Below are 12,521 nucleotides of genomic sequence, written 5' to 3' on the forward strand. Positions count from 1 at the left end.
GTATGTCCTAAAGATACTGTAGTGGTTATGGTGAATGGCTTTGGTGCGGGCTCAGCAATTCAGCATTCCCACTCGCATTTTCCTCAGGAAATGCATTTTCTAGTTTTTTTATATATAATCTTTATTTATAAAAAGCTTTCCACAGAGTATAAACCAATGGTGGCCTGTCAATAGGGGGTAACACTCTTAAAGTGGTCACTTTAAGAGTGTCCAGGTGCCCGACACACAGCAGTCTATGGGAAGCTTTCCCATCTTGCAATCAGCTGATTGCAATTGGGAAGCTTATTTGCCCATGTTTAGGCAGTGTTTGGGGAGCAAGCGATGCGCCCTCCCACTCTACAATGATTTGTCTCTGGCTCCTGACTTTTTCTTTACTGGCGGGGAACGGAGGATGACGGGGCGATGCTTTTTGCGGAACCACATCGTCACTTCCGGTTTCCCAGCTGCCTCACTGTGCTGTGGAGTGGACTCTGAGAACGACCAATGTGTGGTGGAAGCCGGCCTGAGCTGAGCAGCGCAGTAACGGTAGGTTAAGCTAACAGTGCCACGGTCTTCAGGCTCAGTCTCCCTCTCCTCCAAGTCCTAGCTGACTCCACGCACACTTCCCTCAGTCATTTCCCTGCGCTTCTCTGCTTGATGAGGTCTCCCCACTCCATGAGTGCAGACTGGGCCAGGCCAGGGCAGATGTCTTGGCAGTGGTCACTGGATGAGGATAGCAATGATGCCATGTGTATTATACAATGGGCTGTTAATGGGTTTATTTTACAATGATGAGGATAGCGATGATGGGTGTATTATACAATGATGGGGATGATGATGATTATCATCATCCTCATATATGACCTGATCTCAAATGCTGAGCTATATACCGTGACCTGTAATGATGAGCTATATACCCTGATCTGTGATGTTGCTCTATATATCCTGATATGTGAAGCTAAGCTATATACTCTGATCTGTAATGCTGAGCTATATACCCTGATCTGTAATGCTGAGCTATATACTCTAATTTGTGAGGCTGAGCTATATACTCTGATGTATGAGGCTGAACTATATATCCTGATCTGTGAGGCTGAGCTGTATACCCTAATCTATGATGTTAAGCTATATACCCTTATCTGTGATGTTGCGCTATATATTCTGAGCTGTGATGTTAAGCTATATACCCTGATCTGTAATACTGAGCTATATACCCTGATCTGTAATACTGAGCTATATACCCTGATCTGTAATGCTTAGCTATATAACCTAATCTGTGAGGCTGAGCTTTATACCCTGATCTGTGATGTTGAGCTATATACCCTGATCTGTAATTCTGAGCTATATACCCTAATCTGTGAGGCTGAGCTATATACTCTGATCTGTGAGGCTGAGCTATATACCCTGATCTGTGAGGCTGAGCTGTATACCCTGATCTATGAGGTTAAGCTATATGCCCTAATCTGTAATGCTGAGCTATATACCCTGATCTGTGATGTTGAACTATATACCGTGATCTGTAATTCTGAGCTATATACCCTGATCTGTGAGGCTAAGCTATATACCCTGATCTGTGAGGCTGAGCTCTATACCCAGATCTGTGAGGCTGAGCTCTATACCCTGATCTGTGAGGCTTAGCTCTATACCCTGATCTGTGAGGCTATGCTAAATACTCTGTTCTGTGATGCTGAGCTGTATACTCTTTCCTGTGATGCTGGGGCTGTATACTCCTGATCTGTTAGGCTGAGCTATATATTCTGATCTGTAAGGCTGAGCTATATACCCTGGTCTGTGAGGCTGAGCTCTATATCCTGATCTGTGAGGCTGAGATAAATTCTCTGTTCTGTGATGCTGAGCTGTATACGCTTTCCTGTGTTGCTGGGGCTGTATACTCCTGATCTGTGATGTTGAGCTATTTACCCTGATCTATAATGTTGAGCTATATACCCTGATCTGTGATGTTGAGCTATATACCCTGATCTGTGAGGCTGAGCTATATACCCTGATCTGTGAGGCTGAGCTATATACCCTGATCTTTGAGGCTAAGCTATATACTCTGTCCTGTGGAGCTGTATACTCTTTCCTGTGATGATGGGGCTGTATACTCTGTCCTGTGATGCTGAACTGTATACTCCTGACACTATGGATAAAAACAAGTGGAATACAGGGGACGGAGTGGGTGGATTCTATAAGGGATGGGGCTTATGAGAAGTGGGAGGGGTCAAACATCACCAGCTGCCACTGGTACAAGTGATATGCTCAGCACAGAAAAGGTCAAAGTAGCACATAACCAGTGAAGCTAGGGACACACATCCATCAAGGGAAAGCTACAATGGCCCTAATAAATGCATAGGTACACATTATTGCCACACATGAAGGTGTCTAATCAGCAACCCCCATAGCAACTCTCAACATAACAGGACTAGAAGAGCTCTCTAGCTAGTACAGGGGGTAGACAAGTGGGATGCAATCCAAACAGTCACAAAAAGATTTTGTAAACGCAACTGTATGTGCTCATCGGTAGAATATGAAAAAAAAAGCAAAATAAATAAAAGAAAGCATTTCCCAATTCAAAAACCAACAATAAGGGTTTCCATCCCAGGACGCAGTCAAACAGCTAGGAAATAACTATAATAGCAATAGACATTCTACTTGACAGATAGAAAGTCACATTCTATACAGGAGTAAGGGTTCAATCTTATCACCTCGATCAGCTATTCATTTTGATGAGTTATCCACATCAATTTAGTTGGTTGCAAATTCTAAATACAATATCTATAGTACATTTAATTATGCAATCTAAAGATCAATAAGCCTAACTAGCAACTCTGCCCTTTAAGAAGAAGTAGTTTGTAGTCATTCAACATGTTGAGAACATTTAGTTCTAGCTCTTTGCCTTTAACCCTCTGGGCGGTATTCCCGAGTCTGACTCGGGGTTAAATTTTTGTGCTGCAATCGGTAACCCCGAGTCAGACTCGGGCTCACCTCGCCTTTACTTACCTTGTCCCTGGATCCTGCGACGCTGCCGCGCTGTGTGAGCGAGCGGTGTCCTCCTCGCTCGATTCACAGTGCCTGTGTGCTGCCAATCTCCGTTACCTGCGACGTTACGGCGCACAGGGGCGGAGAACGGCGCCAAATTCAAAAAACTAAACAAACACATTACATACAGTATAATGTAATCTTATAGATTACAGTACTGTATGTAAAAAATACACACCCTCCTTGTCCCTAGTGGTCTTCCCAGTGTCCTACATGTTTTGTATAATAAAAACTGTTCTTTCTGCCTGCAAACTGTAGATTGTCCAAAGCAACCAAAAACTGTCCCTTTTATGTCAAAAATGGTTTTAGAGCAGCTAGAAAACAGCGATAATAAATTTTAATCACTTGCAGAATTGAGCGATAGTGATTTGTGGGGAAATTCGTCAGAAAAAAATAAAAGTAATGACAGCGACAATTCTGCAACTGAGCAAATTTCAGTGATTTTGATTTGATTACATTATTGAATAATTTTTATTATAATTATATTATTATTTGTTATAATTATTTATAATTATTTATTATATTACAATTTATAATTATTTATTATATTACAATTTATAATTTTGTTTTTTAAAAAATTTCATACCTGGGATGCCTACTAGACTCTTGTTTGGTCAGATTTAAGTGAGTTATTCCAAAGAATTACAGGCCTACAGTATAAAACGCCAAATTTCCTTTGAAATAATGGTACCGCTTTCCGCACCTAAAATCTGAAATAATCATACCGCCAGGGAGGTTAATAAACTTCAATCTAATGTCTGTAACTAGCTTTAGGTTGATTGACCTGTAGGGTTATACCTCATTAATATAATACATTTATTTCTATGTAGGTCCCTTTGTATCAAAACATTAAACTACCGTGTTTCCCCAAAAATAAGCCTGGGTCTTATATTAATTTTGGCAACCACAGTAGGGCTTATTTTTGGGGTAGGTCTTACTATGTAATGTGCTGTCTTCTCTCCCCCTTTCCCTCCCTGCCTGTCAGGAATCCCTAGTGTTAATCGAGTTAAAATGCTTGTAAAATGCTGTAATCCACCCTATTACAGTAGTATATAACGTACAATGGGCCAGATTCACAGAAGAAGTACACCGGAGTATCTGCTGATACTCCGGCGTACTTTCAAATTTGCCACGTCGTATCTTTAGTTTGAATCCTCAAACCAAGATACGATGGCTTCTGGCTTCGATCCGACAGGCGTATGGCTTCGTACGCCTTCGGATCGTAGGTGTAATACTTCGGCGTCCGCTGGGTGGAGTTTGCGTAGTTTTCCGCGTCGGGTATGCCAATTAGCTGTTTACGGCGATCCACAAAGGTACGCGCGTTCGTCGCATTCTCTTACGTCGTCGCTAGTTGGCTTTTCCCTGCGTAAAGTTAAAGCTGCTATTTCATGGCTTATATTTAGACTTGCCATGTTAAAGTATGGCCGTCGTTCCCGCGTCGAATTTAAAATTATTATTTTTTTGCGTAAGTCATCCAGGAATAGGAAAGGACGTAACACACGTCGCCGTTCAAAAAATTACGTTGGTGCGACGTCATTTCGCGCAAAGCACGGCGGGAAATTTCAAAACGGAGCATGCGCAGTTCGTTCGGCGCGGGAACGCGCCTAATTTAAATGATACACGCCCCATTTGAATTAGGCGGGCTTGTGCCAGATGGATTTACGCTACGCCGTCGCAAGTTTACAGGCAAGTGCTTTGTGAATCAAGCACTTGCCCGTAAAACTTGCGGCGGTGTAATGTAAATGCGATACGTTACGCTGCCGCAGATCTACGTGAATCTGGCCCTATGTGTCTGTTTCTGTAATATACTTGTGCCAAATACCTTCATTATAGCAACGTTCTGAGCTTTCTTGACCTGCTGGAGCTCACTTCCCCACTCCAAGCACTGCAGAGCGGGGCGAGATCCCCCCGCTAACAGCTAAGAGAAGAGGAGGAGAGCAGCGGGAGGTCAGCTGAGCACACACACATTGTACATTATATACTACTGAGTGGATTATAGGATTTTACAAGCATTTTAAACTAGGGCTTATTTTCAGGGTAGGGCTTATATTGCAGCCCTCCTGGAAAATAATGCTAGGTCTTATTTTCGGGGTAGGTCTTATTTTCCAGGAAACATGGTAGTTAGAATAATAAAGTCATTGGTTGATCTTTTTTCTCTGGCCAGTGTATTTCCACAACACCTCAATTCATATCCTCTGCAGTTTGTCAGAAGCTTTATCAACCAGACCTGGATAGGAAGGTATGGATCTCCTGTCCCTACAGAAACACTTACTCTGCTCTGGTCTACAACAGCTTCAGTGCTCAGTCTTGGAGGCCTTCTGGGATCTCTATCATCTGGGTACATGACACGAAGGTTTGGAAAGTGAGTATTTTCATGGATGTGCTGTCATACATGGTGATGGGATATTCTTCCAGATAAGGATCTTCTTCCAGATAAGGTAGTGATTTGCTGCAGTCTGTTTAGATTTTCAATGCAATGCTCACTATAACAGTGGGAATAAGAAGAAACAGTAATTATAAATTACAAAAATTACAAAAACACAGTGTTCTAGAGATTTTAGGTTTATGTATTATAATAATTGCTGGCGTGCCTCAACACAAGTGTATTAAAGGGTGTTAGGATGCATGTTTTTTTATCACCTTCATAAGCAGTTTATTACACAGTTCAATACACACATTTTAAATACACAAATTTCCTTCTCATTGAGCAAAGAGAGGGTGGCAGGATGCTTCTGAGGTCATCCCCTTTATCTACTCTACTTCAGCCTCCTGTTAACACACATACACTGCAGCATGATCCAACTGGTTCCTAATGTTGCCCCTCTGTCCTCAGTCTGAGTGTTGCTGAACAGGGGATTTCAGAGACTTGATATCAACATATAATCAGGTATTTATCATAGCTAGATTTAGGAATACATAACATTTGATTTTTAATTACAATATAGTTGCATTTATTTGTATTTATTTTTCACCTGCTTCAAGTTCAGGTTTAAGTTTAGAGTATAATTAAGGCAAAACATTTATTTTTAGTCTTGGATGGCAAGGGGAGAGATTAGATTACCTGTCAGTTTTTTTTTACTGTGGTCTGTGCCCATTTGGGAGATTAAGCCTCTCTCTTATGCCATGTACACATGATCGGAATTTCCAATGGGATAAAATCTGATGGAATTTTCCGTCAGAATTCTGTTCAAGCTGTCTAGCATACAAACTGTCAGACCAAATTCCGACTGTCCAAAACGCGATAACGTAAAAGACTACGACGAGTCGAGAAAAGTTAGCTTCAATGCTTCAGAGCATGCATCGACTTGATTCTGAGCATGCATGTTTTTTTCTCCGTCGGAGTTCAACACAGACGATCAGAATTTCCAATAGGATTTATTTCCATCGGAAAAAAATAAAACATGTTCTATTTCTAAACTCCGATGGAAAAAAGTCCAAATTCCGATCGTGTGTACAAGGCATCAGTCTTGTTTGCCATTATCATCGAAAGGGAAAGTAAACAAAAAAGAAAATTCACAATTTTGGGTTGTCCCCAGAACAGGAATAGAGGGGAAATCTTCCAATGGGGATACGAGTTTTTGTTACCCTGGTAACAACCAAGGATTTGTCCTCATTTCTTGTTTTGGCTATGGGACAAAAAAGTGAAGAGAAACCTCCACAATGGGATAATGGGATGGCAAAAAAAAGTTGACAGGGTTATATCCCTCCATTACTCTGTCAAAAATGAAAATAAAGATTTGCCTTTAGTTCCACTTTAAAGTAAATGCAACAACTGCTACCTGTGTCTAGAATTTGGGTGTTTTCACAGGAAAGGTGCAATAGAAGAATGAACAATAGCAGCAAGAATGCACTATGCCTATCCAGGGTAAAGTAACAGGTTTACTGGATAGTTTGCCCTCTCCATTTTATTGTAAACTGCACTAATCTAATACACAGATTAAATTACTAAATATTTGAAGCTGTTTCTGTTATTTTATAAATGTACATGCTGATCCCCTGGGTTTTGCAGTATTTTAGGAATAAGGAAAATGTGGCCCTCAGAAGGTCTCATTTGGCCCCTCAAACTGTTATCTAAACGAATTTGACCTTCAGATTTGAACAAGAAACACCTTTATTTTGCCATATATTGACCACTAATGAATGTTTTTTTTTTCCCTTTCTTTTCAGAAGAACATGTCACGTGATAAGTGGCTTGATGGGAATAACAGCATCGCTATGTCTTGGGTTCAGCAAGATGGTGGGATCCTATGAAATGATTGTGGTTGGCAGGTTGCTTTATGGCATAGCTATAGGTATATCCGTATACACCTCTACAGCATTTACACTTATGGGGCCATTTATAATACAGTGGTATGAACTCAGTATAGTTAGCAGCAAAGCCCCATTTATTCTAATAAAAAAGGGTAAAAAAAACAGATGCTCTGGGAGGAGGATACCTGTCATATGACCTGTTTAAGGTTATATGACAGTACTATTGACAAGTGTTATCCACAGTGTTATGTAAAGAATACATTGCAGGGTTTGGGAAGCTTCATACCACAATAAAAAATAAAAAAAGACAATAAAAGGTGGCATTGTGGAAGGAGGAGTCTCGTAATGGCGCTGGGTTCCTTCCGGAGCATGTAGCGTGAGCAGGAACACCTGGTCTCCTACCCCGCTCAGGGAAATGATCAGAGACCGCCTGACCCGACTCGCCTGTCTGACCATCCGCCCGATCCCCTCTTTGTGAACCCTCGCCCCTAACATACCTAAGGATGGCTCGGAGCGTGAGCTTCTCTTTCCCGCACTGAAAGAGGGAGAGCGGGCAGTGTCAGGACCCAGATAGAGGTGGCGTCTTTCCAGAGCCTCCGCTGGGTCTCTGAGGGGATCGAGGTGGGTAAGCGGAGGGTGTCGCTGCTGTAACGAGGGTGGCGTACCTCTTTCCCCCTCTGCCCCCCTGCGGACTAACATCCAATCAGGGCGCCGGGCAGTTTGTCAGCTACTGACCACTGACCAATCAGAGGAGGATCCACCGACATACGGGGAGGTATCAAGGAGAGCCGAGCGGGTGTGAGACAATCGGCGCCTGGTGGAAGGAGAGATAATAGGAAACCCCGGAGAACCCCCACGTCTGCCTGGCCGTTGGGCCCCCTGACTCTCAGCTACAGAAAACATCAGGCAGAAGTGGGAAGTGGGACAACAGAAGATACCGCAACACAATATAATTGGAAAAGACACTTGAAATAAGACATTGGAGAGTGTGGAGGTGGTGAGTACTTGAAAAGGTAGGGGCCAGATTCACGAACGAGTTACGCTGGCGTATCTATTGATACGCCACGTAATTTAAAAGTTGCGCCGTCATATCTATGCGTGGTATTCTGGGAACAAGATACGCCTGAAATATGGCTTCAGCCGACCAACGTAAGTCTAAGTACGCCATCGTATCTAGAGTGCATATTTACGCTGGCCGCTAGGGGCGCTTTCATAGATTTACACGTTCAATATGTAAATGAGCTAGATACGCCGATTCACGAACGTACTTGCGCCCGCTACACTGTTTACATAAGGCTTACGTCCGGCGTAAAGTTACCCCTGCTATATGAGGCGTAGGTAATGCAAAGTATGGACGTCGGAACAAGCGTATCTTTTTACGTCGTTTACGTAAGTCGTACGTGAATGGGGCTGTGCGTAGGTTACGTTCACATCACAGGCATTGAGCCGGCGTATATTATGGAGTAAATTCGACGTGATACTGAGCATGCGCGCGCATGCGCCGTTCGTTAGGCGCGTCATTTACGTGGGGTCACGATTCATTTCCATACAACATGCCCCCTACCAGCCTACTTTGAATTACGCGGGCTTACGCCGGCCCATTTACGCTACGTCGCCGCAACTTACAGAGCAAGTGCTTTGTTAATACTGCACTTGCCTGTCTAAGTTGCAGCGGCGTAGCGTAAATAAGATACGCTACGCCCAACTAAAGATACGCCCAGGTACGTGAATCTGGCCCTATATGTATATATGATAAAGAGACAAATGTGCTACTGAAATACAAAGTATTTAAAGTACTGTATCACAGGAGAGATTCTTTGATCTGAATGTATGCTGGGATCTACCGTATTTGCTAACAACTCTAAAATTATATGAAATACCTGCATAGTGTGCTACAACAGTAAAAGTGTGAATAGACTTGGCGGTAGAACTTATATTACGTTTTTGAAGGGATTCCACTCACATACAACCACGCAGGAAAAATTAAATAGACATACTCACTACACCACCAAAGCATATAAGAAGTTGGTAACATCCCTAAACCTAATTGTGAAACAGCGGTTCACAAATTAAAAGTTAGAGGAAGAAATGCAGCAGGGGTAAAATACGAGGGGCAGGGCGGCAAGAGGAGGAGTAACCCCAAAATCACCTTGTCTAAGCCCAGGCCCAATGAATAAATACGTTACCCATTCAGGAAATGGAGATAAGCAACTAGTGGAAAAACAGCAAATGATTAAAAGTAGTCAGATGGAGGGGAAGGAGAAGGAGAAGAAGAAAGAAAAAGGGTGAGAATAAAACCATTATTTAGACTGACATAATATCAGACTCAAGAATAGGACAAGAGTTGGAGGCAGAATATGAACAAAGGAGAGAAGAGGAACATCAAAATAAAGATCTATTATCAACTAAAACTGAAATGGAATTTATGTTTGCGCCCCTGGAAAAATCGCTAAAGGCGGAAATGGAGAAAGTCCATAGAAATTTGGGCCATATGCTTGAACTGGTGGAAGAAGTGGAAAAAATGAATTTCAACATAGCTAGATTAAAAAAAACTAGAAGTTAAAATTATAACTATAAAAAGACAGGAACAGGCATATAAATTAGAGGACCAAGAAAACGGAGATCGAAGAAAGAATTTAAGAATCTGTGGTGTTCCAGATTCCCCCCAGCATGAAGACCTTACAGAAATAATAAGGAAGATTTTTAACCCAGTGATGGATAAAGAAATAACAAACCCAATAAAAATTGAGAGAGCACATAGAGAGAAATCGAGAGACTTTAATAGTGCGATTTGAAAACTGGGAGGAAAAAAATCTGCTGTTGAGAAACCTGAGGGGGAAGCCGCCAATAGAGTTTGAAGGAAACAACATTCAAATCTTCCAAGATCTGTCACAGGAAACCTTAAACAGAAGGAAAACTTTAAAGGCGTTGATGGCTACTTTACAGGAACACGGAGCTCAATATAATTGGGGCTTCCCCGCCTGCCTGATAGGTAGGAAAAACGGTTGGACCGCCAGATTAAGATTCATAGAAGAGATGCCTGAATTCTGCCAAAAGCTGGAGATAACAACACCAGAGAATTGTCCGGCGACAGGGTCAAGACAAGAAGAAATCACCGAAAGAGAATAAATAAGAAGAATGAGAAAGATGTTCCAAAAGTATAGACTGGAACTTTCCCCTTTTTTTCTCCTCTTTTTTTTCTCTCTCTCTTCCTTTTTTTTTCTCTCCGATACTCAGAAGACTGGCAGGATGGACGGGGGGTGAGGGGAGGGGAGGGAGGAAGGAGGTTTTTGGAGGGTGGTGGGAGATGGTCTGAAAAGATGAAGGACATAAAAATGGGGAATTGGAGACTTGGACTCTTGGCAGGTTCTGGAAACACCTCCCTAGTAGTAAGGGAGAAGAGTCCGGACGCACCATACAGAACTCCACCTCAGGCCTGAGAGAGAAAAGGGACAAGGGGGTCCCTAAGGGGGGAAATAAATTGCTCCAGACCATGAGGTCAAAATACCACCATTGAAAGGGGGGAATGGGAGGGGGGAGGGGAGGGACGTAAGATCTATGTATCCTTGTATAAAAATCTATCTGCTGGTACAAGAAATAGGAAGAATAAGGTCAGTACATCCTATAAGATTATTCAATTAGTTGGAGTTAGTAAGCGGAAAAGAAAAGAAAAGAAAACCAATGATTGATGTTAAGTTTATGACATACAATGTAAGAGGACTGAATACCCCCGAAAAAAGACACATGGTGCTAAGAGAGCTAAAAAAGTACTCGGCAGAGATCATTTTCTTATAGGAGACACATATATCTCTTAGTTCAAATACAAAATTATATTCACGGGCTATCCCAACTTGGTATTATGGAGATTCACCAAATAAAAGGTCAAAAGGAGTAGCCATAGGTATGGGGAAAAATATAAGTTTTATCTTGGAAGATAGGAAAGCAGATCCAGAGGGTAGTTTTTTTGTTTCTGAAAGGGTCCTTAAAAGAATACAATATACGTTAGAAAACGTGTACTGCCCTAATAAATGCCCTAACAAATACTTAAAGGAGATCCTGGACACCTTGGTGGATTTTAGACATTTAGTGTTGGCAGGAGATTTCAACTGTTCAATGGACCACGGTCTTGATAGTACATCTGGTGCACCGATTAGAGAAAATAAACAATTGAAACTGATCAAAAACAATGCACATCCAGCAGATGGTTGATGTATAGGGAGAGTAACACATCCAAGTAAAAAGGATTACACATTTCATTCATCGGTGCACGACACATTTTCAAGACTGGATTATATCTTAGTGGATCATTGTGCTTTAGAGTATGTAGTTGAGGCTACAATCGAGATAACAACAATCTCGGACCATGCCCCGGTAACAGTAAAAATTAGATTCAAGGATAAGGAACAAAGAAAAGGGACATGGAGGTTAAACGATGATCTTATAGACGATGTAGAAGTAGGTAAAAACATAACTACTGAAATTGAACAATTTTTTAGCATTAAAGGGGTTGTAAAGGTACAATTTTTTTTCCTAAATAGCTTACTTTACCCTAGTGCAGTCCTCTTTCACTTACCGCATCCTTCGATTTTGCTTTTAAATGTCCTTATTTCTTCTGAGAAATCCTCACTTCCTGTTCTTCTGTCTGTAACTCCACACAGTAATGCAAGGCTTTCTCCCTGGTGTGGAGTGTCGTGCTTGCGCCCTTCCCTTGGACTACAAGAGAGTCAGGACGCCCACTAACACACAGCCTCTTTTCTCCATCTGCAACGTAGAGAGCATCCTGACTCTCCTGTAGTCCAAGGGAGGGGTCAAGCACGACACTCCACACCAGGGAGAAAGCCTTGCATCACTGTGTGGAGTTACACACAGAAGAACAGAAAGTGAGAATTTCTCAGAAGAAATAAAGACATTTAAAAGCAAAATCAAAGGATGAGGTAAGTGAAGGAGGACTGCACTAAGGTAAAGGAAGCTATTTAGGGGAAAAAAAATTACTTTTACAACCCCTTTAATGACACACCTGATGTAACGATGGCCACAATTTTGAAATCCCATAAGGCGTATATTAGGGGTAAATTAATTTCAATAAGAGCAGGGAAAATAAAGCAAGGGAAGCAATGATGAAAAGAGTAATAAGTGAACTATACGATTTGGAACAAATACATAAAACACACTCAGATAGGGAAACACATCAGAGGGTAGTTATTAAAACGGGACAATTAAGGGATCTGATGGAACAGGATACTAGAAAAGTT

The 12,521-nt window shown here is 41.8% G+C and overlaps 2 protein-coding genes across 2 annotated transcripts in view; both read left to right on the top strand.

Moving 5' to 3' along the window:
• LOC120942505 overlaps window positions 1-12,521 on the top strand; it is a 189,993-nt gene that overhangs the window by 73,259 nt on the left and 104,213 nt on the right. The gene's annotated exons all lie outside the window — the stretch shown is intronic.
• The window catches only part of LOC120936620 (solute carrier family 2, facilitated glucose transporter member 11-like), a 58,691-nt gene that overhangs the window by 37,215 nt on the left and 8,955 nt on the right, over window positions 1-12,521 (top strand). Inside the window, exons 3-4 of the mRNA XM_040349107.1 lie at window positions 5,220-5,380; window positions 7,186-7,310. Coding sequence (XP_040205041.1) covers window positions 5,220-5,380; window positions 7,186-7,310 — 286 coding nt within the window. The remainder of the gene's footprint in view (window positions 1-5,219; window positions 5,381-7,185; window positions 7,311-12,521) is intronic.

Source organism: Rana temporaria, chromosome 1, assembly GCF_905171775.1.
Source record: "Rana temporaria chromosome 1, aRanTem1.1, whole genome shotgun sequence".
Lineage (NCBI taxonomy): Eukaryota > Metazoa > Chordata > Amphibia > Anura > Ranidae > Rana > Rana temporaria.